A 23,155-nucleotide genomic window follows, 5' to 3' on the forward strand; every position below is an offset into this window, starting at 1 on the left:
GGATATAGGTAGTTGAATTTGTATTGTACCAATTAATTTACAGTGTGTTTCAGCTTTGAGTGTTTACCCTTTTAAATCATAGACTGTCATAGTTGTCTTTGAAACTGCTTACTAAATGTAAATATAACTCTTGACATTTTTAAACATAAAGGGATTCTTCCCAGATTAAAATTGTTCCTAATATTATTACTTTGTTTTTTGGAAGAGTAGATAGTGCTTGTGTCTTACGTGGTACTGCACAAGTAGAGCCCAGCTAACCTTAGGATTCAGTAACCCAAAAGTTAAGTTCCAGACCCAAGATTGTGTTGACTAGAAATTTATTTCTAAATGTTTTTAAGAAAAACCAAAGTTACTGGCGACTTTGATATTTGTACCTTTTGTTCTCTTTTTCCAGTGGCTTCTGGCTACAAGGCAGTGTTAGGAAAACGTGACCCTGTGTAAATCAGAAAATTGTAGTTGCTAGCTGGATCAAGTAAAGCATAATCTTTGTCTCTGAAGACCACCATTTGTTTCACTATGGGTGCTGGTTTAGGTCCCAGACACCAGGTCATAATATTAGAATGAGATGATTACATGAATCCTTATTTGGATCAAAGTACTTTTATAAGGGTTATTTTGGGGCAATTGATTTTAAATCACTAGCAAATCTGCTACCTTACCTCACTATAGAATGAGCTGAATCTAATAATTGCTATATCATATTCTGAATAAAGTAAATCTGATTTAGAATCTCTTTGTCTGTTTGGTGTAATTTAATGCTGCTTTCCTGATCTTTCTGCTGTCTACAGAGCCAGAGCCCAGAGGTGGAGCAGTTAGGGAGGGTTGTGGAACTGGACAGTGACATGGTAGATATCACCCAGGAGCCAGTTTTGGATACCATGTTAGAAGAGAGCATGCCTGAGGATCAGGAACCTGTGTCTGCCTCGACACATATTGCATCTTCACTGGGAATTAATCCACATGTCTTACAGGTGACGTCCTAACCCACCTTTTTTACGACAGAAAGCCAAACTAATATTTTATCTCCATTGCATAGGATCAGGTATCTTCCTTGGTTATTAAGACCATTGAGTGCTCACTGTAATGGGAAAAAAAAAAATACAAGAATATGGCCAATATCTGGGCCTCATTCTCTTACTCAGGGAGAGAAGGCTATATTGAGAACTAGTAGATAGGGCTTCTGGTTTTAACTGCATTAGAATCCAGAGTCCTAGTTCCAATCCCAATTTTGTTGTGTTTTGTTTTTGAGACAGTTTCTTCACTCTGTCACCCAGGCTGGAGTGGAGTGGTGCAATACTGGTTTACTGCAGCCTCCACCTCCTCGGTTCAAGTGATTCCCCTCTCCCAGCCTGCCGAGTAGCTGAGATTACAGGCATGTACCACCACCACACCTGGCTAATTTTGTGTGTGTGTGTGTGTGTGTGTGTGTATTTTTAGTAGAGACGGGGTTTCACCATGTTGGTCAGTGTGGTCTCAAACTCCTGACCTCGGGTGATCTGACCACGTTGGCCTTCCAGAGTGCTAGGATTACAGGCATGAGCCACTGAACCCCGCCCCAATCTCAATTTTGTAACTATTACTTTGTGACTTTAGGCAAGTCATTTAACATCTGTGAGTACTGATTTTTCTCTGTAAAATATTTGTCTACATCACAGGGTACTTTTAAGACTCTGTATGTGCTCCACAAAATTTAAAAATTTTAATACCTGGCAGCACAGGTTTTTTAAACTATGTCTTTACTTCCCTTTATCCCAATGTGTTTTGGCATGTTATGTGTTTAACCTTTGGCTTATGTTTGACTTTAAAATTATTTTATCAGCAAACATAGCAGCTGTTGTGTGCCAGGCTCTGGTGAGACGCTATAGATAGAAGTATTGTATGAATTCTGCCTTTCAAGCACATACAGTGTAATGGGGTCCATCCATCACACAAATATAGCTCTGTACACAGCCTTGAGGAGGAGCAATATTTTTGGTTGTTGTAAACTGCATTTTTTTGGTACTGCCTTTCGATTCTGGGAAGCACATTCATTCTATAGATATTGCCTTTTTAGATCATGAAAGCATCGTTGCTTACTGATGAAGAAGATGTAGATATGGCACTGGATCAACGCTTCAGTCGCCTTCCTTCCAAAGCAGATACTTCTCAAGAAATCTGTTCTCCGAGACTTCCCATTTCAGCATCCCACTCATCGAAAACTCGTTCACTAGGTACAGTATAAAAGATGCTATTTTACAAGAAAGCTATACAGTCATCAAATCCTGCTTTTCACTTTTCTTCTTCTCACCCAAGTGGACTTCTCTAGCAGATATCTGCCAGACAGCTATACCTGTGACGTAAGGATGCTAAGAGAAATTGTACTCATAAGTATTAAGAGTAGCCAGGTTTTTTGTTTTTAGAGACAGGGTCTCTCTCTCTGTTGCACAGACTGAGAGTGCAGTTATGCAGTCGCGCTCACTACAGCCTTGAGCTCTTGGGCTCAAGCAGTCTTCCTGTCTCCGCCTCCTGAGTAGCTAGGACTACAGGCATATACCACCACTGAACTAATTGTTTTTTTAAATGTTTGTAGAGATGGATCTTGCTATCTTGCCCAGGCTGGTCTTGAACTTCTGGCCTCAAGTGATCATCCTGCCTCAGCCTCCCAAAGTGCTGAGATTACAGGTATGCGTCATTGCACCTGGCAGGAGTGGCTGGTTTTTAAGAACTGTAATTACCTCTGTTTGTGCAGATGCAGAAGTGTATGGAGAAAAAAAGCATTTGTGCTTTGTTTAGGTTCAAGTTTTTGTTTGCTTATGATTGTGAATTAGTTCAAGTTCTGACTTCCCAATTTTTATAACATTACTTAGAGAGTTCAGCAAGTTGTCCTGCACTGTACTCTTGTTGTGCAGTCCCAACAGCACTGTCCTACTGTCTTCTAGGGACAAGTATTGCTTCTCATAATGCACAGAGCACATCAGATTTTTACATTTTGCTAAACCTTTTTAAATTCCCAGGGAAATGGTTACATATTTGATTTTTAAGTTTTTTCTAGTGGCCTTGTAACTATGTGGGATTGGAAATAAAGTTTTAATATCAGCAAAAAACTGAAGCAGATGTAGTTTCAACATATTTTGAAAGCCAGAGGAACTGGCAGAAAAACATTTGTTTATATTACCATAAAAACTAAATATTTTTCAATTCTTTTGAGTTCCCTTATTATCAACTTTGCTTTTTAAACGTATTTTTAACTTCCCTTTGATATAGAGGAAAGAAAGAAAATATTTTAACCAATAAAGTATCAAACATTGTTAATAACCTTTTCCATAATGGATACTAAATCTGATACTTTAGTAACTGTTAACTCCATGCTTTAGACAAAAGCCATGTAAAATTGGGAAACAGGCACTGGTAATAAGAACTGTCCTTCAGCGGGGCACAGTGATTCATGCCTATAATCCTAGCGCTTTAGGAGGCTGAGGAAGGAGTATGACTTGTGGCTAGGATTTGGAGAGCAGCCTGGGCAACATAGCAAGACTCCATCCCTATAATAGCTAGCTAGCTAGATAAAAATTTAAATGTTAAAAAAATTTTTTTTTAAGAACTGTCCTTCAGAAGGTCACATGTGCAATTGTAAGATACCTAGTGTGTTCTTATTTCATTGACTGTAGCTAAGAGTAGAATAGGAATTTGAGTTTTGATCATACTTTTATATGTCCTAAGAAATCGTTACCTTTAGGATTCTGATAAGGGCGTCAGCAGTGGTGCGAGACTTAACCTTGGCTTATCTCCTAGTCCTGTCACTTTGTGAATTTGGACAAGTTACTTCTCTGAACTCAGTTTTCTCATATATACAATAGGAATGATAGTAATGCTAATCATTTAAAAGTTTTTGAGGCCAAGTGCAGTGACTCATGCCTGTAATCCCAGCACTCTGGGAGGCTGAGGCAGGTGGATCATGAGGTCAGGAGTTCAAGACCAGCCTGGCCTAGATGGTGAAACTCAGTCTCTACTAAAAATACAGAAAAATTAGCCAGGTGTGGTGGTGGGTGCCTGTAATCCCAGCTACTCAGGAGGCTGAGGCAGAGAATTGCTTGAACCCAGGAGGCAGAGGTTGCAATGAGCCGAGATCATGCCACTGCACTCCAGCCAGGGCTACAGGGTGAGATTCTGTCTCCTAAAAAAAAGTTTTTGAAGAGTGTAATGAAATAACCTACACAAATGGCTTATACAGAGTCTGCTGCATATTTTTAAACAGTATTCATAGTGTTGTTGCTTTTATTATTGTTGTAGATGTCATTATCATCATCATTAGAATCTTGTCCTGATTTCCTAGTTCAAAGAGTAATTTTTGCAAAAGCTGACTTAGCCTGCTTCTGGTCATCCACATCTGATATAAGTAATTTGATAAAACGTTGAATGATTTCAGCCTTACTGATTTTTGTTATTGTTCAGGAAACAATAGCTTGTGTTTTGTAATAGTCTTTCTCCCCTTCATTCCCTCTTCATTTCAGTTGGTGGGTTACTACAATCAAAATTTACAAGTGGAGCTTTTCTTTCACCAAGTGCCTCTGTGCAAGAATGTCGTACTCCCAGAACAGCATCTTTAATGAATATCCCATCCACATCCTGTTGGTCTGTTCCTCCACCCCTGACTTCTGTGTTCACAATACCCAGCCCAGCCCCTGAGGTTCCGTTGAAAACAGTGGGTACACGTAGGCAACTAGGCCTAGTCCCTCGTGAAAAGTCTGTCACCTATGGCAAGGGAAAACTCTTGATGGACATGGCCCTATTCATGGGACGCTCATTTCGTGTTGGTTGGGGTCCCAACTGGACTCTTGCTAATAGTGGAGAACAGCTGAATGGCTCTCATGAACTAGAAAATCATCAGATTGCTGATTCTATGGAGTTTGGATTCCTGCCCAATCCAGTAGCTGTTAAATCGTGAGTCACATTTCATGATGCTTTTTGAGAAAGACAACATGATAGGTGAAAAAAACTATTCATTATCAGGAGGTTAGGGCCCTGCTTTGTCATCTTTCTAGATACAGTCTTAGAGAGTGTGTGTATTTTTTTTGGTTTTTTTTTTGAGACGGAGTTTCGCTCTGTTGCCCAGGCTGGAGCGCAGTGGCACAATCTCAGCTCGCTGCAACCTCTGCCTCCCGATCTCAAGCTCTTCTCCTGCCTCAGCCTCCTGATAAGCTGGGATTACAGGTACATGCCACCACACCCAGCTAATTTTTGTATTTTTAGTAGAGACGCAGTTTCACCATATTGGCCAGGCTGGCCTTGAACTCCTGACCTCAGGTAATCCACCTTAGCCTCCCAAAGTGCTGGGATTACAGGCGAGAGCCACTGCACCTGGCCCATTTTTAAATAGTAGAAGATAATTGTGTAATTATAAATAAATGATTAATAAGATGACTGTTTTGCACCATCAGATTATGAAGAGTATATAATATTTACCTAATGGCTAAACTTTAGTTGGAAAAGTAACAGACCCAAAGCTAATACTGCAGCATTCCTTTGGTTTTCAGCCTTTTTATTGAATTAGCTGTTTTTTTCCTGATTTTTTGCTTAAAAATTAGTGATTTCTTCATATACAAATGATATTCTCAACTAAGCACATTTCCTGTGTCTTTCATAAAGTAGGTGTATGAACCGTGGAGAATCCATGTATAAGTATTTGGACATTCTGTATATATATATGTATGTTATAGTCTATTCATATATAGTTATATGTTTCTCTGCCTTCCCGATTAACAAGTGCATATATGTGGGTATAGTTCTGCCTATACTTTATATATATAATAAATATATATGCCTTACAGATAATATATAAATTTTTCTGGTAGCTGTCAGGCAGTATGTATACAGTGTCCTATGTAAAATATGTGACATTTTCATATTTACTTTTTATAATTATAACAAATTATGTCATCTTTGCAACAGATTAAATTAAGGTGATCACCTTTTTTTTTTTTTTGGAGACGGAGTCTCGCTCTGTCGCCCAGGCTGGAGTGCAGTGGCCGGATCTCAGCTCACTGCAAGCTCCGCCTCCCGGGTTTACTCCATTCTCCTGCCTCAGCCTCCCTAGTAGCTGGGACTACAGGCGCCCGCCACCTCGCCCGGCTAGTTTTTTGTATTTTTTAGTAGAGACGGGGTTTCACCGTGTTAGCCAGGATGGGCTCGATCTCCTGACCCCGTGATCCGCCCGTCTCAGCCTCCCAAAGTGCTGGGTTTACAGGCTTGAGCCGCCGCGCCCGGCCGGTGATCACCTATTATCCTTCATATTTATGTATTTTTTCTTTTTTTTTTTTTTTTTTGAGACGGAGTCTCGCTCTGCCGCCCAGGCTGGAGTGCAGTGGCCGGATCTCAGCTCACTGCAAGCTCCGCCTCCCGGGTTCACGCCATTCTCCTGCCTCAGCCTCCCGAGTAGTTGGGACTACAGGCGCCTGCCACCGTGCCCGGCTAGTTTTTTGTATTTTTTAGTAGAGACGGGGTTTCACTGTGTTAGCCAGGATGGTCTTGATCTCCTGGCCTCGTGATCCGCCCGTCTCGGCCTCCCAAAGTGCTGGGATTACAGGCTTGAGCCACCGCGCCCGGCCCATATTTATGTATTTTTGAGACAGTGTCTCACTTGTCACCTAGGCTGGAGTGCAGGTGCATAAGTCTCCACTTCCTGGGCTTAAGTGATCTTCCCACCTCAGCTCCCCAAGTAACTGGGACTACAGGTGCACACCACCATGCTTGACTAATTTTTTGTATTTTTTGTAGGGATGGGGTTTCACCATGTTTCCTGAGCTCAAGTGTTGCTCTACCTTGGCCTCCCAAAGTGCTGAGATTACAGGCGTGAGCCACCCTGCCCAGACTATCCTTCATTTTTAAAGTTGCCTTTGAAAAAATAAAAAACAACAATGTCTCTTGAACCTCACAATTAAGAATGTTGATCCTAAATTTAGTTATTCTAGGTTAAGCATTATCTTGTGAATTTTGAAGGTTATTAATATCAGTCTTGAAAATTGGATCAAGGGACCAGGTACAGTGGCTCACGCCTGTCATCCCAGCACTTTGGGAGACCAAGGTTAGGGCAGGGTAGACCAAGGTAGGTCACTTGAGGTCAGGAGTTCAAGACCAGCCTGGCCAACATGGTGAAACCCCGTCTCTACTAAAATTACAAAAAGTAGCCGGGCACGATGGTGCACATTTGTAATCCCAGCTACTAGGGAGGCTGAGGCAGAAGAATCGCTTGAAGCCAGGAGGCGGAGGTTGCAGTAGCTGAGATCATGCCACTGCATTCTAGCCTCGGTGACAGTGTGAGACTCCATCTCAAAAAAAAAAAAAAAAAAATTGGAACAAGCCCAGCTTAGCTATATATATGCCCATTGTAATTTAGAATCAGTTCTTTAGTATCTATAAGCTTAGCCTCATGACTTTTGATACCCAAGTATAATTTGAGAAACAGGTATCCCACAATAACTTTTGACCCTTGAGTTTTACCCAGTTGAAAATCTAACTGTTAGGATTCGCATGCTTGTTATAACCTGGCCTAAGAAGCCTTTGTATTCTGAATGCATTAATCAGATTTTTTTCCCCCAATATATAGCAGATAAGTTCAGTATAGTTTAAGGAACAAAATTTCTTTAAAACCACAGTGAAATGTTTGCCTTCTGTTTGTAACCACAAAAAGAAACAGTGGTTTGGTTGAAGTGAAATCTTAGCTTCTGTCTTAGGTTCATTTTCTATTCTATTCTTCATTTGCTCTTGTAGCCTAACTGAGTCCCCATTCAAAGTTCACTTAGAAAAACTCAGTTTGAGACAAAGGAAGCCAGATGAAGACATGAAATTATATCAGACACCTCTGGAGCTCAAATTAAAACACAGCACTGTCCATGTGGATGAACTGTGCCCTCTCATTGTCCCCAATCCGGGAGTTGCTGTCATTCATGACTATGCAGATTGGGTTAAAGAAACATCAGGAGACTTACCAGAAGCACAAAGTGAGTATACGTTATGTTTTTAATCTTTGATGTCCCAGTAATAAGGGTGGTAGTGTACACGGGAGTTCTTGATACCAGTCTAGTAGGTAAATGCCTGTGCTTGTCATTTTCTGAGGCTGAGTTTAAGCAGATTCCCAAGCAAGAAGAAATTGTCACTATATTCTTGTCACTTTGTTCTTTTACCCATTAATGTACAAATTCTTCCACAAAGAATTGTAGCCAGTCAAATCCTTGGATTTATAAAATTGCGTTTCTTACCCAATCCAGAGAACATAGGGAGAGAGATACAGTCCTTCTTGTTTTTCTTTTCTTTTCTTTTTTTTTGTTTGAGACAGAGTCTCACTCTGTCACTGTAGCTGGGACAACAGGCACGCGCCACCACGCCCAGCTGATTTTTGTTTTCTCAGTAGAGATGAGGTTTCACCATGTTGGCCAGGATTGTCTCCATCTCTTGACCTCATGATCTGCCCGCCTCGGCCTCCCAAAGTGCTGGGATTACAGGCGTGAGCGCCCGGCCCCTTCTTGCTTTTCTAAATCCTGTCCATTCTTCCATGTCCAGCTCCAGTACTATTGGTCTTCTCAACAACTTTGTTGTATTTCCTCTTCTTGGCTTCTCTCATGATTACCGTTCTCCCCTATCATGACCATGTTTTTCTGAATCAATACTTTGATAAAGGGGTTCTCTAATTTGTTAATATTTCAAACAATAGAAAAATCATTCTGTTAATATTTCAAACAGTAGAAAAATCATTTTGTTTTGCACATCACCTTTATTGAAAATGGGCTGTTTTAGAATGTCCTGTGCCACACATTTTGGGATTTGTTTATGTTCCTTCAGTTCTTTGTATTTACTTAATTGTCTCATTGTCTTTTCAAATGTGTAAGTTATTTTACCAGTGCATACTTGTAAGTGGCTTAAATGATAAACAGTGCTTTTGTAGATTGATTTTTGTAGATAGAATTTGATCAAAGTAGACATCATCTGAGATGACATTAGCCATAATTAGGCTTGGGGAACCTGTTTAACGGTTACATTTGTTACGTAAGTACCACAGAAACATGATGTGAGCAAGCATTTATTTATACCATATACTTCTGGAAATTATAAGATGAAGCTGAGTGAGGTAGAGACAGATTCAGGGTAATCAACTTGAGTGGTTGTTCGAGATGTTTATTAATTTATGTATTTTTAACATCACAGTTAGAAGGATGCCCTCTGTGAAGTTGTTGTAAGGCTTTGTCTCATAACATTGTTTTTCTCTTCCTGCCTTAGTTGTGAAGCACTGGAGCCTGACATGGACACTATGTGAAGCCCTATGGGGCCACCTGAAGGAGCTTGACAGCCAGCTAAATGAACCCTGTGAATACATTCAAATTCTGGAGCGAAGAAGAGCTTTCTCCCGCTGGCTATCCTGTACTGCCACACCTCAGATTGAAGAGGAAGTCTCCTTAACCCATAAAAGCAGCCCTGTGGAAGCTGTATTCAGCTACCTTACAGGCAAAAGGATCAGTGAGGCCTGCTCTCTGGCCCAGCAGTCAGGTGGGGAAGGATTATGGTCCTTCTCTGCGCCCCTGTCGCCTTCCTACTCATTACCTCCTTCCTGTCCCCCCGACTGTGCATTTCCCTTTGACTGCTAGTCTGTGAGTGTTAATTGTGGACTTCCCAGGAAGATTGCTGGTTCCTGTGGAATATGTAATGTAACATAAAATTTAAATGTTAATCAAGTAAACAATGTTTGAGGTCCTAAACAGAGAATTAGAAGACATACTTCAGGTGCGCACAGTGGCTCATGCCTGTAATTCCAGCACTGTGGTAGGCCAAGTGGGGTGGATCACACCCACCTATTCCTGTAGAATAGGAACCATGACGGGTTTGGGGTTTTTTTGTTTTTTTTTTTTTTTGAGAGAGTTTCTTGTTGCCCATGCTAGAGTACAGTGGTGCCATCTCGGCTCACTGCAACCTCCTCCTCCCGGGTTCAAGTGATTCTTCTGCCTCAGCCTCCCAAGTAACTGAGATTACAGGTGCCTGCTATCACGCCTGGCTAATTTTTGTATTTTAGTAGAGACAGGGTTTCACCATGTTGGTCAGGCTGATCTCAAACTCCTGACCTCAGGTGATCCACCCACGTTTGCCTTCCAAAGGGCTGGAATTACAGCCACTGTGCCCAGCCAAACTGTGTCTTCTAATTCTTTTTTTTAGGACCTTAAACATTGTTTACTTGATTAAAATTTAAATTTTATGTTACATTACATTTGTAATAAAACTGGAAAGCATAGATAAGCTATAAATCAAAATCAACTATAAGCATTACTCTGAATTGCTATAAAATATGTTCTGTATCAATTCACTTCATTCAAATAAATACATAGAAGTTGAATTTCTGGATTGAGGTACTCACTGGCTTTTTAAAAGGAATTTGTATGCATATATTTACTTTTTAAAGTTCGTTTCACTAATGAGGCAATTCAGCAGGTGCTTAATGACTGCCTAGATATAAATCTTTTTTTTTTTTTTTTTCTTTTTTCTTTTTTCTTTTTTTAAAGACAGAATCTGTCTCTGTGTCACCCAGGCTGCTGGAGTGTAGGGGAGTGCAGTGGAATGATCTCAGCTCACTGCAACCTCCATCTCCTGGGTTCAAGCAATTCTTCTGCCTCAGCCTCCTGAGTAGCTGGGATTACAGGTGCCTGCCATCGTGCCCGGCTAGTTTTTTGTTTTTTGTTTTTTGTTTTTTTTGGTAGAGACACGGTTTCACCATGTTGGCCAGGCTGGTCTCAAACTCCTGACTTCCAGTGATCTACCCACTTTGGCCTCCCTACTGCTGGGATTACAGGTGTGAGCCACTGTGTCTGGCCATAAATCTTGATAAGAATACAGGATGGCATAGCTCAGCTTAATCTAATATGATTAGATCGTTATTCAAACCTTGATTGTTGGAACCTCATTTATCCAAAGCCAACTAATTGGAGCCATTGACTGGATTTATTTTGAAGGGTTTGGCTAGTTTTGGGATTATAAAGAACAAATCACAGGAAAAGCCAGAATCAGTAAGCTATATAAAGGGCTTGTTGCATTCCACTATCACTACACATTTAACCTCGTAGCTTTCTTTTTTTTTTCTTTTATTTTTTAAATAGAGATGGGGTCTATTTGTTGACCAGGCTGGTCTCAAACTCCTGGCCTCCTTCCTCAGCCTCCCAAAGTGCTGGGATTAGAGGCATGAGCCACCACATCCAGCCTCAGTCTGGTACTTTTATGGTCTTTCTGCATTTCTACAGTGAGAATTTATCTTTGGGATTGATCTTCTGTGAACTTAGAATGATTATGAATCATTTTAAAAAGGTTATGCTCACCAGGACACCAACATGTAATAGGAAGGAAAATGCCAAAAGTCAGATTCTTAGGTCTATTCATTCATAAACTCCACTTTCTTCCTTTTTATTTTGACTCAAAGGCTAAACCTCTGGTAAAGGTACTGCCTTTTAGGTTACTAAAGCTTTTGCTTTACTACTCCCCCCTCCGTTTTTTGGGGGGTGTTTTTTTGTTGTTGTTTTGCAAGACAGAGTCTTGCTGTGTCCCCCAGGATGGAGTGTGGTGGCATAATCTCAGCTCACTACAACCTTCGCCTCCTGGGTTCAAGCGATTCTCCTGCCTCAGCCTCCTGAGTAGCTGGCATTAACAGGTATGTGCCACCACACCTGGCTAATGTTTATATTTTTAGTAGAGATGCCATTTCGTCATGTTGGCCAGGCTGGTCTCGAACTCCTGACCTCAGGTGATCTGCCTGCCTCAGCCTCCCAAAGTGCTGGGATTACAGGCGTGAACCACTGCTTCCAGCCTTTTTTTTTCCTTTCCCCCCCACCCCGCCCCCAGACAGAGTCTTGATATCACCCAGGCTGGAGTGCAGTGGTGCAGTCTCTGCTTACTGCACCTTCTGCCTTCTGGGTTCAAGTGATTCTCATGTCTCAGCCTCTTGAGTAGCAGGGACTCCAGTCACGTGCCACCACACCAGGCTGATTTTTGTATTTTTAGTAGAGACAAGGTTTCACTATGTTGGCCAGGTTGGTCTCGAACTCCTGACCCCAAGTAATCTGCCCGCCTTGGCTTCCCAGAGCATTGGGATTACAGGTGTGAGCCACCATGCCCAGTGTTTTCCTCCATTTTTCCTTTTTATGTTTAAGATGGAGTCTCGCTCTTGTTGCCCAGGTTGGAGTGCAGTGGTGCAATTTTGGCTCAGTGCAACCTCCACCTCATGGGTTCAAGCGATTCTCTCACCATGTTGGTCAGGCTGGTCTCAGACTCCTGACCTCAAGCGATCCACCTACCTTGGCCTTCCAAAGTGCTGGGATTACAAGCATGAGCCACCATGTCGGGCTCTTTTCTTCCATTTTGTAGCTGAGGTGTCTTGCCTAGTATCACAGAAGTAGTGGTAGATCTGTTGTTGATTTCTATATGTTACTCAGTTTATATGTAATTTAGGTTAAACTACTTTGCAAATTTTCTATCCAAGCAGAAAATGGTAAGTTTTTGATCAATATTTTGGCACTACTGTAGAAAGCAGTTACCGATTTTAAGTCCTCCCTTCTGAAGCCTGGAAGAAATAAAAGATGATGCCCCCAAGTGTTTGACCAAGTCCGTAAACCCTTAGTAATAACCAAAAAACTTCCATTTCTCTTATAGGTGATCATCGTCTGGCTCTTCTTTTATCTCAGTTTGTGGGTAGCCAGTCAGTCCGGGAGCTGCTCACCATGCAGTTGGTGGATTGGCATCAGCTCCAGGCCGACTGCTTCATCCAGGATGAAAGACTGCGCATCTTTGCTCTGTTGGCTGGAAAACCGGTATCTTCTACTTTTACCATAATATCTCACATCAGCTTTTTCATAAATCGAAGCTGGTTTGAGGTTGAGGCAAGGAGTGATCTTTGTAAATTGTGCACAGTTACACAAAATGTGTTACACATTGGCCAATTTGTTTTCAAATTATAAAGACAGGCATGCACACTATTTTAAAATTCTAGTTATATAGAAATTAAAATGTAAAAATATATCATATCCCATATCATATAGTAGTAAACAATATAAATAATTTATCTTCCCAGAAATATTCTATTTTTGTTAATTAATTTTTTTGAGACAGGGTCTGGCTCTGTTGCCTAGGCAGGAGTACAGTGGGGTGATCTTGGCTCACTGCATCCTCCATCTCCTAAGTCCAAGTGATCCTCTCACCTGAGCTTCCCAAGTAGCTGGGACTACAGGCACATGCCACCATACATAGCTAATTTTTAAGTCTACATCTGCATATATGTTGTTCCTATTTACATGTTTGTAATATACAGATGAAATATACAAAGCATTCTGTGATTATTTTTATTTTTTTCATTTAAAAAAGAATTTATAGCGATAGGGTCTCAATATGTTGCCTAGGCTCGTCTTGAACTCCTGGCCTAAAGGGATCCTGCCACCTAGGTCTCCCAAAGTGTTGAGATTACAGGCATGAGCCACCACACCAGCCCTGCAGCTTTTTTTTGAGACAGAGTCTCGCTCTGTTGCCCAGGTTGGAGTGCAGTGGTGCTATCTGAGCTCACTGCAAGCTCCGCCTCCCAGGTTCACATTATTCTGCTGCCTCAACCTCCTGAGTAGCTGGGAGTACAGGCACCTGCCACCACGCCTGGCTAATTTTTTATATTTTAAGTAGAGACGGGGTTTCGTCGTCTTAGCCAGGATGGTCTCGATCTCCTGATCTCCTCATCAGCCTCCTGAAGTGCTGGGATTACAAGCATGAGCCACCACGCCTGGCCCCATGTCATGAATCATCATTCTTTTTTTTTTTTTTTTTTTTTTTTGAGATGGAGTTTCACTTTTGTTGGCCAGGCCGGAGTGCAGTGGCACAATCGTGGCTCACTGCAACCTTCGTGTCCTGGGATCAGGCGATTCTCCTGCCTCCCCAGTAGTTGGGATTACAGGCGCCTGCCACCAAGCCTGGCTAATTTTTGTATTTTTAGTAGAGACAGGGTTTCACCATGTTGGCCAGGCCAGTCCCAAATTCCCGACCTCAGGTGATCTACCCACCTCTGCCTCCCAAAGTGCTGGGATTACAGGCGTGATCCACTGCACCCGGCTTTTTTTTTTTTTTTGTATTTTTAATAGAAATGGGGTTTCACTGTGTTGACCAGGCTGGTCTGGAACTCCTGACCTCAGCTAATCCAACCACCTCGGCCTCCCAAAGTGCTGGGATTACAGGCATGAGCCACAGCGCCTGGCTGGCATTTTTCTTTTTTATAGCCACTTATGTTCCATTTTATGACTGTTGGGTTGTAATTATTTTAAGCCATTTCTCTTATCACTGCCTACCTCTTACATTATTATCTTAAAGTATTATAAATTAAATTTTCAGAAATAAAAATGTAACTGGTCAGAATTTATGCTCATTTTAAAGCTTTATACATTGACAACCTTAGACAGTGAGAAGATCTCCTCTCTGCTCTCAGTGGCTCTCATCTCATTTGAGTATTGATTGATTATTTGTTTAAATTCTGGGGCCAGGCACGGTGGCTGATTCCTGTAATCACAGTGCTTTGGGAGGCTGAGGAGGGAGGATTGCTCGAAACCAGGAATTCAAGGCCAGCCTGGGCCACATAGTGCAACTGTGTATCAATCGATCGATCAGTTGGTCAATAAAAATAAGTAAATAATCAATATTCCCTCTCACTTCCTGAGATTTTATTATATTTGTATATTTTATATCTGAATCATTTAAAATGTTCCTTGAATAAGTGAATATTCACTTCAGTGTTATTGCACACACAGGTAATGGCAAGGTAGAATATAGCCGTGGTGATGATTTTGTTTCCCACAGGTGTGGCAACTCTCAGAAAAGAAGCAAATAAACGTGTGCTCCCAATTAGATTGGAAACGCTCCCTGGCTATCCATCTTTGGTATTTGCTTCCACCAACAGCCTCCATTTCTAGGGCGCTCAGCATGTATGAAGAAGCATTTCAGGTATATGTGGCCAGTAGAGCCAAGCAAAAATCTTGTTGGGTGTTATGTTTTTGCCAGGGAAATCCTGCAGAGAAGAAAAACCCTATCAAATTACATTTCATAATACTTTTAAGTAACTGCCTTTTTTTAAAGTATTGTAAAATTGAAGTGGAGCCAGGAAATCTGATGAGAAACTATTCTTTACTCCTTCCTCTGGACAAGGCTACTTCCCCAAGTGTCTGTTTTTATTTTATTTAATATCATGAGATTCCACAGTTGACTCTCTCACTGCTGGTTTCCTGCCTCTAAATCAGAGGGTTCTTCTTCATTTCTGATGCTGTCTTATTTCTTTGGGAATTCCCTGTTATACAGCCTGACCTCAGATTTGGTTTATCTTCAAACTTAGTTCTGAAATTTGCCTCTAAATATAATATTTTATATTCCTTGTGAGTTTTGAGGTTAAAAGTATTGTTACTTTTAACATCAGTTCTTGAATTATCTTACTGTTCATATTTCATGCTTGTCTTTCATATTGTTCTCTCAGAATTACTTGTCAGGAGTAAGAGAACACTAAAGAAACTTGAGTATCTTAAGAATTGTGGCAAGATAAGTATGGGGGGTTAGTGATAGCTACTTGAAATCTTTACCAGTCCATCGAAGACAAATGAAATCCATCATTGACCAAAAAATGTTTAAACTCCCTGATAGATCCTTTGGGTTGTCTCTTCACTTTTCTTTTGAGATGTAGTCTCGCTGTGTAGCCCAGGCTGGAGTGCAATGGCATGATCTCGGCTCACTGTAACCTCTGCCTCCCGGGTTCAAGTGATTCTCCTGCCTCAGCCTCCTGAGTAACTGGAACTGCAGGCACGTGCCACTATGCCTGGCTAATTTTTTGTATTTTTAGTAGAGGTGGGGTTTCACCATGTTAGCCAGGATGGTCTCGATCTCCTGACCTTGTGATCTGCCCGCCTCGGCCTGCTAAAGTGCTAGGATTACAGGTGTGAGCCACTGTGCCTAGCTTTTTTTTCTTTTTTTTTTTTAATCGAGATCGGATCTCACTCTGTCACCCAAAACTTGAGTGAAGTGCGGTGGGGCAATTACAGCTCACTGCAGTCTTGACCTCCTGGACTCTAGTCTCAGGTGACCCTCCTGCCTCAGCCTCCTGAGTAGCTGGGACTACAGGTGCATGCCACCATACCTGGCTAATTAAAAAAAAAAAAAAATTGTTATCTTTTTATGTCAGATGGGTAATATGCCAGTGTTATCACAAGGTTCGAGGGTGGCACATCTCACACATGCATGCATGAACACCCAATCATGCTTATGAACTACAAAAAAATACAATTTTATTTTTTTATTTGTAGAGATGGGGTCTTGCTATGCTGCCCTGGCAAGTCTTGAACTACTTGGCTCAAGCAGTCCTCCCACTTTTTTTTTTTTTTTTTTTTTTTTTTTTGGAGACGGAGTCTCGCCCTGTCGCCCAGGCTGGAGTGCAGTGGCGCGATCTCAGCTCACTGCAACCTCCGCCCCCCAGGTTCATGCCATTCTCCTGCCTCAGCCTCCTGAGTAGCTGGGACTACAGGCGCCCGCCACTGCGCCCGGCTAATTTTTTTTGTATTTTTAGTAGAGACGGGGTTTCACTGTGTTAGCCAGGATGGTCTCGATCTCCTGACCTTGTGATCCGCCCGTCTCGGCCTCCCAAAGTGCTGGGATTAGAGGTGTGAGCCACCGCGCCCGGCCAGTCCTCCCACTTTCAAAATGCTGGGATTATAGGCTCAAGCCACTGCATATGGCTGTCTATGCATGCTTAATACAGGTGTCTTAACTATTTGAAACATAATGGCATCTAGGGCGGGTGCGGTCATTCACACCTCTAATCCTACCACTTTGGGAGGCCAAGGCAGGTGTATCAGCTGAGGTCAGGAGTTCCAGACCAGCTTGGCCGACTTGGCAAAACACTGTCACTACTAAAAATACAAAACTAAGCCAAGTGTGGTGGTGTGCAGCTGTAATCCCAGCTACTCGGGAGGCGGAGGCAGAAGAATTGCTTGAACCTGGGAAGCAGAGGTTGCAGTGAGCCGAGATTGCCCCACTGCACTCCAGCCTGGGTGACAAAGTGAGACTCCATCTCAAAAAAAAAGAAACATGATGGCATCTAGTAAAACTGATTAGGAGCTAATGTATTGTTTTATCAAATTATTCCTTCAGAATACCTCTGACAGTGACAGATACGCCTGCTCCCCACTTCCTTCATATCTGGAGGGTTCTGGCTGTGTGATAGCGGAGGAGCAAAACTCACAGGCACAACTTCGAGATGTCTGCTTTCACCTTCTAAAACTCTACAGTGACAGGTAAACCAGAGAGCCAGGCTTTATTGTCACTTGCGTGCTCCATGAGCCCCAAAGGAGTCCTTTGCTGTGTCCTTTCCCTTTTATATGCCCCCAAATTACTGTAAGTCCATATAAACTACCAAATATGACTTATAGTAGTTGAATGGAAACAGCATTACAACTAGAATTAGAAGTCTAAAAATTATTTTAATCAACTTTAATGAGTATAGTTTACATATAGTAAAGTATGCAGTGTGATAAGTTTTATAGTGATTATTGCATTGTAAGTAGCATCACAGCTAAGCTGATATTTCCACTGCCATTGAAAAACAACTGTGTGCCCCTTTGCATTCAGTCAGATACTTATTGACTAGTTTTTTGTTACTATAAATTAGTTTTGCTGGTCTAGAATTTTATGTGGAGATCATACTGTATGTTTCTTGCACCTAGCTTTTTTGATTCTGCATAATAATTTTGAGATTTTTTTTAATGTTTATATGTATCAAAAGTTAGTTTGGGTTTTTTTGAGGGGGGGATTACATGATTTATATATCTATTCATTTGTTGACGGACAGTTAGGTTTTCTTATTTTTGGCCATTATTGATAAATCTGCTGTGAACATACCCAGAAGTGATTGTATCATTTTATATTCCCACGAATAATGTGTAATATCTCTAGTTGTTCCAAATCCTCTTTAAAATTTGGTATTATTAGTTGTTTAAATTTTACCATTTTATTGGACATGTAGTATCTTGGTTTGTGTGTGTATATGTGTATCTGTGTGTACATGTTTATTAAAAAATGCAGGTGGCCGGATGCAGAGGCTCATGCCTGTAATCCTAGCACTTTTGGAGGCCGAGGTGGGTGGATCACGAGGTCAGGAGATTGAGACCATCCTGGCTGACACAGTGAAACCCTGTCTTTACTAAAAATACAAAAAAATTATCTGGGTGTGGTGGCGGGCACCTGTAGTCCCAGCTACTCTGGAGGTTGAGGCAGGAGAATGGCGTGAACCTGGGAGGCAGAGCTTTCAGTGAGTGGAGATCACGCCACTGCACTCCAGCCTGGGCGGCACAGTGAGACTCCGTCTCAAAAAAAAAAAAAAAAAAAAAAAAAAAATGCAGGCAGCCGGGCGCGGTGGCTCACGCCTATAATCCCAGCACTTTGGGAGGCTGAGGCGGGTGGATCACTTGATGTCAGGGAGTCTGAGACCAACCTGGCCAACATGGTGAAACCCTGTCTCTACTAAAAATATGAAAATTAGCTGGGTGTTGTGGTAGGCACCTGTAATCTCAGCTATCTAGGAGGCTGAGGCAGGAGAATCACTTGAACCTGGGAGTTGGAGGTTGCAGTGAGCCAAGATCGCGCCACTACAGTCCAGCCTGGGTGATGAAACAAGACTCTGTCTCAAAAAAAAAAAAAAAAAAAAAAAAATTGCAAGCCAGGCATGGTGGCTCATGCTTGTAATCCCAACACTTTGGAAGGCCAAGGCCAGCAGATCATTTGAGCCCAGGAGTTCTAGGCCAGCCTGGGCAATATGGCAAATCCCTGTTTCTACTTTAAAAAAAAAAAAAAATTAACAGCGTGTGGTGGTGTGTAGTCCCAGCTACTCAGGAGGCTGAGGTGGGAGGATCACCTGAGCATGGGAAGTCAAACCTGCAGTGAGACATGATTGCATCACTGTACTCCAGCCTGGGCAATAGGAGTAAGATCCTGTCTCCAAAAAAGAAAGAAATGCAGGGTGGTTTATGTGTCCAACAATAATATATTAACACATGCTATTATTATTTCTAACCATGTAATTAGAACTATCTCAGAGTTGGTGTTTGGTTTTTTTTTTTTTGGGGGTTTTTTTTGAGACGGATTCTTGCTCAGTTGCCCAGGCTGGAATGCAGTGGTGCGATCTCTGCTCACTACAAGCTCCGCCTCCCGGGTTCACGCCATTCTCCTTCCTTAGCCTCCCGAGTAGCTGGGACTAGAGGCACCCGCCCCCACGCCTAGCTAATTTTTTTGTATTTTTAGTAGAGACAGGGTTTCACCGTGTTAGCCAAGATGGTCTCGATCTCCTGACCTCGTGATCTGCCTGCCTCAGCCTCCCAAAGTGCTGGGATTACAGGCATGAGCCACTGCACCCAGCCTTGTTTTGTTTTTAAGACAGGGTTTTGCTCTGTCACCCAGGCTGGTGTGCAGTGGAATGATCATGGCTCACTGCAGTCTCAACCACCCGGGTTCAGGTGATCCTCTCATCTCAGCCTCACGAGTAGCTGGGGGCTGCAGGAGTGCACTACCATACTCAGCTAATTCTTGTATTTTTTGTAGAGACAAGATTTTGCCACATCGCCCAGGCTGGTCTCAAGCGCCTGGGCTCAAGCGATCCACCTGCCCTGGCCTCCTAAAGTGCTGGGATTACAGGTGTCAGCCACTGCGTGCAGCAGAGATGTCTTCTTACATTACCTTAGAAATAAGGTTTTTGGGGTTGTTTTTCTCTAGTTACACAAATAGCTCATCTCATTTCAAATCTTTAATGTGATTTATTTTAAATACATGGTATTTAAATATATATATAATTCTGTTTTGTTTTTTTTTTGAGACAGAGTCTCTCTCTGTCGCCCAGTTTAGAGTGCAGTGGCGCGATCTTGCCTCACTGCAACCTCTGCCTTCCAGGTTCAAGCGATTCTCCTGCCTCAGCCTCCTGAGTAGCTGGGGTTACAGGCATGCGCCACAAAGCCCAGCTAATTTTTGTATTTTTAGTAGAAACGGGATTTTGCCATGTTGGCCAGGCTGGTCTTGAACTCCTGACCTCAAGTGATCCTCCCGCCTCAGCCTCCCAAAGTGCTGGGATTACAGGTGTGAGCCATTGCACCTGACCAGTATTTAACTATATTAATCATCTAGTAGTAAAATGTAACTAAAATTTACTATTTTAACCATTTTAAGCATACCGTTCAGTGGTATTAAGTACATTCACGTTGTTATACAATCATCACCACTCTCTCCAGAACTTTTTTCATCTTCGCATACTGGAAATTCTCATTGTTTCAGTTGCATTTCCCTAATGTCTAATAATGTTGAGCACTTTGTCATGTGCTTATTTACCGTCTGTACATCTTTGCTAAAATGTCTATTACAGGCATGAGCCACTGCACCCAGCCTTGTTTTGTTAGCCAAGGTGGTCTCGATCTCCTGACCTCGTGATCCACCTGCCTTGGCCTCCCAAAGTGCTTGAGATTACAGGCGTGAGCCACCACACCTGGCCTAAAGTCACAAAATTTATTAGCATCAAGTTATTAATAACATTTCCTTGTTAACCATTTTAAATATCTGTAGGATCTTTAACAACATCTCTTTCCTTTTGATACTGGTAATTTGTATTCAATAATTGTGTTCTCTTTCTTTCTTGGTTGGTCTACCTAGAGTAGTGTGTGTCATGCCTGTATTATCCCAGCAGTTTGTGAGGCTGAAGTGGGATGATCACTTGAGCCCAGGAGTTCAAGACCAGCCTGGGCAATATAATGAGACCCCATCTCTATGAAAAAAGTTTCTTAAATCGGGTGGGCATGGTGGCATGCACTTGTAGTCCTAGCTACTTAGGAGGCTGAAGTGAGAGGATCGCTTGAGCCCAGGAGGTTGAGGTTACAATTGAGTCATTATTATTATTATTATTATTATCATCATCATCATTATTATTTTGAGATGGAGTCTCACTCTGTCAGAGTGCAGTGTTATGATCTCACCTCACCACAACCTCTGCTTCCTGGGTTCAAGCAATTCTTGTGCCTCAGCCTCCTGAGTAGCCAGGAATACAGGCATACACTACCAATTTTTGTAGTTTTAGTAGAGACAAGAGTTTCACCATCTTGGCCAGGCTGGTCTTGAACTCCTGACCTCAAGTGATCCGCCCACCTCAGCCTTCCAGTGTGTTGGGATTACAGGCGTGAGCCACTGCACCCTGCTGTGTTTATTTTCTTGATCGTGATGGTGCCTTTACAGGTGTCTACGTTTTTTTGTGTGTTTTTTTTTTTTTTTTTTTTTTTTGAGACGGAGTCTTGCTCTGTCGCCCAGGCTGGAGTGCAGTGGCCGGATCTCAGCTCACTGCAAGCTCCGCCTCCCGGGTTTACGCCATTCTCCTGCCTCAGCCTCCCGAGTAGCTGGGACTACAGGCGCCCACCACCACGCCCGGCTAATTTTTTGTATTTTTTAGTAGAGACGGGGTTTCACCGTGTTAGCCAGGATGGTCTTGATCTCCTGACCTCGTGATCCGCCCGTCTCGGCCTCCCAAAGTGCTGGGATTACAGGCTTGAGCCACTGCGCCCGGCCTACATATGTTAAAGCTCATCAAAATTGTGTACTCTAGATATGTGCAGTTTTAAATATGTCAAAGAGAGAAAGAAAAGGATACTTCAAAATATCAGAAATGGATAGAGAAACCAAAGCCAGAATGGGATAGTAAATGTATTCTTGGTCTCTTGAAATGTATAATTAGTATGACTAAAACCTTTAGATAAAATTTGCACCTTCTCTTTCAAAAATTTTCCAGAATTGCTGGATTTGGTTGAAAAGGTCATGCTGTTGGTGATATTCCTGGAGTCTGCTTTAAGGTTGTCAAAGTGGCCAATGCCTCTCTTTTGGCCCTGTACAAAGGCAAGAAGGAAGGACCAAGATCATAAATTTTAATGGTGAAAACACTGTAGTAACAGTGCTGGGATTACAGATGTGAGCCACCGCACCCAGCCCAGCCAATTAATTTAAATAAAATTTAAAATTTATTTACTCATTGACTGTGTAGCTACATCTTGGTAAAGATGGGGTTTCACCATGTTGGCCAGGCTGGTCTCAAACTCCTGCCCTCAGGTGAGCCACTGGGCCAGGCCTTAGTTTTCTTTTTTAGACAGAGTTTTCCTCTAGTCACCTAGACTGGAGTGCAGTGGCATGATCTTGGCTCACTGCAACCTCTGCCTCCTGGGTTCAAGCGATTCTCCTGCCTCAGCCTCCCTAGTAGCTGGGATTGTAGGTGCCTGTCACCATGCCCAGCTAATTTTTGTATTTTTAGTAGAGATGGTGTTTCACCATATAGGCCATGCTGGTCTCAAGCTCCTGACCTTAGGTGATCCACCTGCCTCGGGTTCCTGAAGTGCTGGGTTTACAGGTGTGAGCCACCACGCTACATTTTAAATATTTACTAGCCACAGGTAGCTAGTGGCTTTCAAATTGGTCAAGGCACAATGTTTTGTTCAATAGCACTGGTGTAGGAAACCTTTACTCATTACATAGGGAGGTGTAAGGCAGTTGTAAGATGTCTGAGATCTTGGGTGATCTCAGTTAGTTTACTGCTTTGTAATCCAATTCTCAGATCTGTAAAACTTTCAGGTGTGGGATCTAAGTTTATACTTGGTAGTATAAACTACATATGTGAATTGCAAGCTAGTATGTGAATTAATAGTAGTATAAACTACATATGTGAATTGCAAGCTAATAATTTTTTATATCAACTGGTTTGGGACCATTGAAATCCCTGGGCTCCCAGCAGAAGAAAAATAGAAAATTATCTGCAGGACACTTTGAAAACCCAGGGCACCTGGACTGCTATATAAAAAATAGTATCTACTGAAGCCAAAAAAAAAAAAAAGAGGTAAAAAATACTAGCTCTAGAAGGAAATAATTATTGTGAAGACTAATTAGCTGTTCAAACAGGAAAATTAACATCCAATAACTTCAGATTATACAGCAATCTGAAAGATAATAAGTAGTTATATTTTTTACAAGGTTAAGAAAAGTAGAGGCCGAGCGCAGCTTCTCAACACCTGTAATCCCAGCACTTTGGGAGGCTGAGGCAGGTGGATCACGAGGTCAGGAGATAGAAACCATCCTGGCT

At 42.1% G+C, this 23,155-nt stretch overlaps 2 protein-coding genes and 1 non-coding gene across 3 annotated transcripts in view; 2 read left to right on the forward strand and 1 right to left on the reverse strand.

Moving 5' to 3' along the window:
* NUP98 (nucleoporin 98 and 96 precursor) overlaps positions 1-23,155 on the forward strand; it is a 129,124-nt gene that overhangs the window by 92,713 nt on the left and 13,256 nt on the right. The window contains 10 exon segments of the mRNA XM_050756048.1: positions 789-971; positions 2,054-2,210; positions 2,570-2,590; positions 2,593-2,661; positions 4,491-4,920; positions 7,747-7,976; positions 9,250-9,516; positions 12,655-12,812; positions 14,830-14,973; positions 17,161-17,303. Coding sequence (XP_050612005.1) covers positions 789-971; positions 2,054-2,210; positions 2,570-2,590; positions 2,593-2,661; positions 4,491-4,920; positions 7,747-7,976; positions 9,250-9,516; positions 12,655-12,812; positions 14,830-14,973; positions 17,161-17,303 — 1,802 coding nt within the window.
* Positions 1-23,155, forward strand: part of RNF121 (ring finger protein 121) — a 231,211-nt gene that overhangs the window by 43,553 nt on the left and 164,503 nt on the right. The window lies entirely within an intron of this gene.
* LOC126936737 (small nucleolar RNA U13) lies at positions 16,190-16,292 on the reverse strand. Its single transcript, XR_007719554.1, has one exon. It is a non-coding gene; the product is annotated as a small nucleolar RNA U13 (small nucleolar RNA).

This window comes from Macaca thibetana, chromosome 14, assembly GCF_024542745.1.
Source record: "Macaca thibetana thibetana isolate TM-01 chromosome 14, ASM2454274v1, whole genome shotgun sequence".
NCBI lineage: Eukaryota > Metazoa > Chordata > Mammalia > Primates > Cercopithecidae > Macaca > Macaca thibetana.